This window comes from Daphnia carinata, chromosome 7, assembly GCF_022539665.2.
Source record: "Daphnia carinata strain CSIRO-1 chromosome 7, CSIRO_AGI_Dcar_HiC_V3, whole genome shotgun sequence".
Lineage (NCBI taxonomy): Eukaryota > Metazoa > Arthropoda > Branchiopoda > Diplostraca > Daphniidae > Daphnia > Daphnia carinata.
In genome coordinates this window covers 1,284,523-1,292,015 of record NC_081337.1, presented here as the reverse complement: position 1 = coordinate 1,292,015, position 7,493 = coordinate 1,284,523, and the positions used below count along the sequence as shown (strand labels likewise).

At 49.0% G+C, this 7,493-nt stretch overlaps 1 protein-coding gene across 1 annotated transcript; it reads left to right on the top strand.

Moving 5' to 3' along the window:
• Positions 1 to 912: 912 nt before the first annotated feature.
• Positions 913 to 4,695, top strand: LOC130698698 (uncharacterized protein K02A2.6-like). The gene has a single exon (XM_057521383.1). It carries the CDS (start codon positions 913 to 915, stop codon positions 4,693 to 4,695), a length of 3,783 nt encoding a protein of 1,260 aa, XP_057377366.1.
• Positions 4,696 to 7,493: the final 2,798 nt, after the last annotated feature.

Here is a 7,493-nt window from a genome sequence, read left to right as displayed (position 1 = left end):
GAAATCGTCGCTTTCGGAAAACACATCTTGGAAGCTCATCAACAGTGATATGAGGTCCTCGTGATCCTTTCCCGTCAGTGTTGACGCTACACATTCCTCGAACATGGCTGGGTCTCGCTTTCCAGGCTGTTCACTGCCCCTCCCGGCTGTACTTCCATCTTCCATTTCTAGTGGAAGACCGCTGGTCTGGTCGACAGCCACCAATTGCCCAAGAGATGTCCCTTCCACAATCACATGATCTGTGTGGTCCACGTTCATCACGTGAACCACTGCATCAGACTTGGTACAATCGATAAACGCGTGACCCGCTTGTTGTAACCCTAGCCTCAGGCTAATGACCGAGTTAGGTCATAGTGTATCGTAGAGGTAACGTTGATGACCCAACGAAGGTCACTGGGTCTTGGGGGTGTTCATCCTCAGTTGATCCGGGATATTACACCGAATAAGACGACTTAACCGCGTTCTATTCCTTGAGTAATTACGGAAACAATAAAGCAAAACGGAAGCAAAGACATAACAGTGGCGACGAGTAATTAAGAACCATGGGGGACGCATTATTAGAACAAATTCGTGACATTTTGAGGGGGAATCGATCTGGACCTACTTTTGGCCGTATCAGTGAGTTCGACTCTAGCAAGGTGTCGTGGTCAGTGTACGAAGAGCGAATGGACCAGTATTTTTCGGCAAACAAAATCACAGAAGAGTAGGACAAGAAAGCAGTGTTCATTACAGTTATCGGCGATGACACTTACACACTTTTGCGCGATCTTCTTTCTCCGGATCTACCATCAACAAAAACCTTCGTGAACGTCTCAGTCACGTGAACATCTCAGTCCAAAACCTCTGGTAATTGCTGAAAGATTTCGTTTTAATAATCGCGTACAATAATCAGACGAATCCGCTAGCCAGTTTATGGCAGCTCTCCGTCATCTTTCTCGTACGTGCGAATTCGGGCCATTCCTAGACGATGCCCTTCGCGATCGTTTTGTTTGCGGCTTACAAAATGAAAGCACAAAACAAAAGCTTACCTCCACGGATAGATTAACGTCGGCAACAGCATTAACAACTGCCGTGGCAGATGAAAGCGTTAGAAAAGATGTGTCGGAGCTACGTTTTCCTGATTCAAGCGTTACTCCGGGAGTAAACCGATTACAGCAGCAACGATCAGAAGCATCGGGCGGCTGGGAGTGTAGACGATGTGGAGGCACAAAACATAAAGCGTCGGATTGCCCTTTCCTAACAGCTGAGTGCCACCGTTGTCATCGAACCGGACATATTCAGTCTAAATGTCGAACTAAGCTAGGCAATCAAAAAGACGAAGCAGAGCGGCAAGATGACAGGAAAAAGCCCAATAAGTCGGCCTTGAAGAAGAGTACTAAATTTCGGCAACATCAAGTTGAGGTAGATTCCTCAGATGAAGAGGATGACGACCGACCAATATTTCCAATTCACACCATGCTTGTTGAGGAAGCCGAAGCAGAGCCTCCGGTTCAACTCAAAGTGCTACTTGACGGTGTGCCTGTGGATATGGAGGTAGACAACGGCGCAGCAGTGTCCGTTGTTTCAAAATCAACTTGGATTCACTGTGGCAAACCTAGTTTGGAAGCAGTCGAGTTCAAGTTGCGGGCTTTCCGATCGTCTTTAACCATTCTTGGTGCGTGGCGCCCGATTGTTAGTGTTCGGGGTGAAAAGATGAAGCTGCCGATCGTCGTGGTAAAAGAAGAAGGACCATCTCTTTGTGGTGGAAATTGGATTCGAAAAATTTGCCCAACAATCCTATCTATCAACCATCAACTACTCGAGCAGCCATCGATTTCTTGGATCGAACGTTTTCCAAATGTTTTTAAGAAGGGCAATGGGACTATTAAGGGATTTGAAGCAGTGTTGGAGCTCAAACCAGGTGCTGTACCGAAATTCTTCAAGGCAAGACCAGTGCCGTATGCGATTATGCCGCAAATAGAAGCAGAATTGTTGAGAATGGAGCGTGAAGGTGTTATTGAAAAGGTCAATTTCAGCCAATGGGCATCACCGATAGTAGTAGTCCCAAAACCATCGGGCGACGTGCGCATTTGCGGCGACTACAAACCCACTTTGAACCCGCAGCTGAAGGTAGACATCTATCCCCTCCCCACTCCGCAAGATTTATTTGCAAAATTAAGCGGAGGTAAAGTTTTCACAAAATTGGATCTATCCAAAGCTTACCAGCAGCTCCGGCTGGCCGTAGAAAGCCGTGATTTAGTAACAATAAACAAACATAAAGGGCTATTCAGACCCTTAGTATTTCCATATGGAGTCGCTTCTGGCCCCGCGATTTTCCAGCTATTAATGGATACATTGCTGCAAGGTATTGAAGGAGTCTATGTCTTTTTAGACGACATTCTCGTGTCAGGAAAAGACGACGAGGAGCACGACAGTCGCTTAGAAGAAGTTTTCAAACGACTGAACGACGCTTGTGTCGTGTTGGAGCAAACGAAGTGCCTCATCAAGAAGAAAAGTCTAACCTTTCTTGGCTTTATTCTGGATGGGGATGGCATAAAGCCTACAGCGGCCAAGGTAGAAGCTGTGAAAGAGGTTGCCCGTCCAGAAGATGCCCAGCAAGTACGAACATTCCTGGGTCTTGTAAATTTTTATGGCAAATTTGTTCCTCGATTGGCGACTATAGCTGCCCCACTCTACGACCTTTTAAAGAAAGAGTCCAAATTCCAGTGGACGGAAGCAGAAGAAACAAGTTTCCAGAAAATCAAGACGATGCTATGTAGTAAACCAGCTCTCGTTCACTATGATCCAAAGAAACCAATTCGAGTATATTGTGACGCGTCAGCGGTGGGGGTTGGCGCCGCTCTTAATCACGTTTATCCGGACGGAAGCGAGAAACCAGTTGCCTATTCTTCTAAAAAGCTTTCTTCGACCGAGCAACATTACGCACAAATAGAGCGTGAGGCATTAGCTTTAGTTATTGGAGTTACAAAATTCCATCAATACTTATTTGGCAGAAGTTTTGAGCTCGTGACCGACCACAAGCCTTTGCTTGGAATCTTAAGCAACTACAAACCGAGCAGCCCAATTGCTGTGTCACGCATACAACGTTGGTTTTTGGCATTAGCTAACTACTCTTACACACTGGTGTTTCGACCTACATACCAAATGGGGAATGCAGACTCATTATCGCTAGCCCCGATTGGACGTCCTTGCATCGACGAGTGCAGTCGCGAATTTGCAATCTTGACTGCTACATCGATTGCTAAAATCAACCTAGACGCCAAACTAGTTAAATCCAAGACGCAGTGTGACCCCATCTTAAAAGAAGTTTTATTATTTGCTCATCGCGGTTGGCCTGAAGATGTTCCGGACACGTGGAAACCGTTTTTAGCAAAGCGTGATGAGATCGGCGTCTCGAATGGAGTATTACTATGGGGCGGCAGAGTTATCGTACCTCAAGCCATTCGCAGTTCGGTGTTGGACTTGTTACACGAAGGACACAGCGGCGTATGCAGAATGAAATCCGTAGCCCGCAGCACAGTTTGGTGGCCCGGATTAGATTCCGAGATTGAAAAGCGAGCTAAGGAGTGCGAAAAATGCGCAAAATTTAAAGAGAACCCTCCTGCTGTTCCGGTTCATCGCTGGATTTGGCCCGCTAAACCATGGTCCCGCATTCACATCGATTTCGCCGGTCCATTTATCGGCAAAATGTTTTTTATCGTGGTGGATGCTCATTCCAAATGGCCGGAAGTAGGCGTACTCAACATCGGTCAGACGACGACAGCTGCAGTAATAGCTGTTTTGCGTAACATTTTTGCACGCCATGGCCTACCAGACGAGATAGTGTCCGATAATGGCACCCAATTTACTTCCAACGACTTTGAAATTTTTTTGCAAGGCCTCGGCGTTAGCCATATATTGACGCCACCCTATCATCCATCGTCTAATGGCGAAGCCGAACGTTTTGTACGGGAGCTGAAGATAAAGTTGAAAATTTTAGAGACGATGTCGTCTACTATCGATGAGAATTTGTCGACGTTTCTTTCAACTTATCGCACAACACCACATACCACCCCAGGCATTTCACCAGCAGAGTTGCTGTATGGACGAAGAATTGTCACTCAACTGGATAAGCTACGCCCAGCCGTGGACAAGAAGTTTTCCAGACAATTGCCCCCGCAATCGGCCGAGGAAACGAGAAATTTTTTAGCCGGCTCACCAGTATGGTTAAGAATGTACAATAATCCATTGTTAAAATGGGTCAAGGGGGTTGTGACAAAACTTCTCTCCCCAGTTTCCTACTTGGTTCGCCCAGAAGATGGCGTCGAGACAAAGCGTCATGTAGATCAACTGATGGCACGAGCGGAAGCAACATTAGCCGAGATTCCAAGTGACCAACAGCCGTCCAAATCTACCAGTGTGGAGCGTTACCACCCCCCACTTCCATTATTGGTTAGTCCACAATATCTACCGAAGCAGCTGGAGAGTGATCATCAACCAGAACGAGGTCAAGATGAAGTTGGCGACAACACTGAAAGTTTTCCTTCCCATCCAGCCGTAGCTGAAGAAATTCCGGTAGCAAGGCAGCCACTTAGTTCAGGTGCGGCAGGTCATCCCGTTGCAGAGCCGTCGGTGATCCGGACTTCAAGCAGGCCAAACAAAGGATACTCATCTGGCAGATTTCATTACAAGCAGTTGGGAGTTCCTTCCCCTTAATTGTGTTTTTTTTTATGTTGAAATTTTGTTTCCATTGACGCAGTTATAATTGGAACGATCATTCATTATCATGTCATGCTTACCCTAATTGCTCCATGAGGAAGGAAGGAGTGTTGTAACCCTAGCCTCAGGCTAATGACCGAGTTAGGTCATAGTGTATCGTAGAGGTAACGTTGATGACCCAACGAAGGTCACTGGGTCTTGGGGGTGTTCATCCTCAGTTGATCCGGGATATTACACCGAATAAGACGACTTAACCGCGTTCTATTCCTTGAGTAATTACGGAAACAATAAAGCAAAACGGAAGCAAAGTCATAACACCGCTGATAGGCCACTTTTCTCGAGTAGCTTTTTCGACGGCCGGAGGAGCATAATTGCGTCCTTACTTCCTCCTTGGATGGACACCTTCACCTGCACCGCACTCCTTTTCGGCACCGTGACCCGCACTGTTGCGATCCCTTTCCTTATGGCGTCTCTACCTCCGGCTGCTCCAATGTCGATCGCTCCCAGCTCCACTGTTGGAGGGCTGCTAAAGCAGATCTTTAACTCCTTAAACAGCTTCAGCAAATTCCTTCCCATGATGAAGTCGGTACCAATAGTTTTCAGCACGACGGCTTCTCCTTCCACCGACGTGTTCTTATTTCTCACCGTCAGGACAACTTTCCCTCTTGGTTTTATCGGTTGTCCATCAGCTGTCACCACCATGGATCCATCCCATGGGGTAATCTTCAGCTTCAATTTGCTTGCCTATGACGGCGTGACTACAGAAATGACCGCTCCCGTGTCCACTAAAGCTTCAACGGGGCATCCACCAATCCAAATTTCTTCAGTGGGCTGTTGATCGCCGCCATTGGCCACTTCATTTGATTGGCTTTGCTCTCCGCCAATCACAGCGCAGGCTGCTTTTGGCTCCTCCCTCTCCGGCTTTGTAGGCTTTGTAGGCTTTGGCTTGCCGTCTCGCCTCTTTTCCTTTGGACAATTTCTTGCGATATGCCCTTCTTCATCGCAATTATAGCATCTCAAGGGGTTCTTCTTCTTCGGCTTTCGGTTATTTTCATCTTTTTCGCCGTCGATGCTTTTCTTTCTCGACGGCCTTCTCGCCTTTGCCAGCTCATCGCGCAGCTTCTGTATCTGCCGCTGGAGCTCTTGCATCTTGTCAAAGCCTACTCCCCCGATGGGACCTTTCTCATTCTCCCGGCGCGCATCTTCATATCCTCTGTCATAGGCCGTTTTCACAGCATCTGCATGGAGTCTTGCTTTTTCCAGAAACTCATCGCAGGTCGTTATTCCGAGCACGTACAGCCTTTCGTAAAGTGCTGGGCTTAACCCCCTGAACAGGTGGTCAATGCAAACTTTTTGCGCCATATCTGGTTGCACGATACGGCACAAATCCATAACATCGTAGTAGTACTCCGTTATGTCTTCCTCTTTCCCCTGGACTCTCATCCGCAGCTTCCTCTCCATTTGGCGCTTTAAATTCACTGCCACAAACTGCTTCAAAAACAACGTCTTGAGCACAGGTACTTCCCTCTCGCGCACCGGCTGCCCTTGCTCCCCCACGAATCTCTCTCTTCGGTCTTCCTAATGCTCCGGACGCGCGTTCCGCGCCTCAAGGCCTACAACCCATTTGTAGGCTGCTCCCTCGAGCGACACGTCTATCGCTCTCGCCAAGTTATTATTGGTCCATCTGTTGTGGCGACCGATCCTTTCAAATCGATCAATCCACTCCACGGCATTTTCTTTCGCCGTGCCGCGGAATTTCTCCGGCTCCTTATACTGGAAGATCGGCCTTTCCGCCATGTCTTCCTCGTCTTCCAGAAAAGGATCCCACGCTAGTTCCTCTTCTTGAGCTATTGACTGTCCCCTCGGCGAATCACCGACACCAAATCCGCTTCTTTCTGGCCTGACCAACACCGCTGCGTGCGGCGTGCTAGACGCCCGAGGTCGTAGGCCTTTGCGCAGGCTTCTTCTTTCAAAGTCCGCTCTTCGCTCTTCCGCCGCGTCGTGTTCCTCTCTCGACAGGTGCCCACTATCAGCACCTGGCGATCTCTCGGTGATACCAGTGGTGTCGGCTTCCACGCCAACCATGCTTCTCCTGTCAACAGCGCCTTCCGCTTGCACTGATACTGGACGCGCCCCTTCCTGGTTTTCGGTCACCGTCTCTTGCGTCGCGAGCGAATTCGTTTCGATAGTCTGCCGAGCTCGCGACCCTTGATCGCTGCTAACGGCCTCCACCTTCCGCCGCCTACTTTCCGCCGGAACGGCTTGTATTTCGATTCTTTCCTGGCTTACGGGTCCTGCTACTTGCGGGATAAGCGACTCGGCGTCGTCCACTTCCGGTCGTCGCGTATGCAGTTTCCGATCTCGGTTGACAATCTGCTCTTCCTGTCGCCCCTCTTCTCCCGCTCCGGCTGGTGTGTCGACCACGCTCCCAACAACACGGGCACACTCACGATGCTCGTATGCCCCTGTCGGCTCGTATCCCCCTTTTCCCGCAGCACACCTGACTTCTTTATTCGCTGAAACCTGGTGACTCTGAGCCTCCCCGAATTCCTCACCCTGTTGTTCGGAATCCAACTCGAACTGCGTCAGATCTGGGATATTTCCTTGTTGGGACGCCTCTTCGGCCACGCACGCACCTCTCTGTCCGAAAGTGAGTTCACACACCTCACCAGGGGGCCTCTTGACCGCCCCTTAGACCGCACTGATGTTGCACCTGCCTCCTGTAATCTCGTCGAAGCTCCTGCCACTGCACTTAGAGGTGTCGTTGGCTTCAAACGCGTGAAATAGGTCTGAAT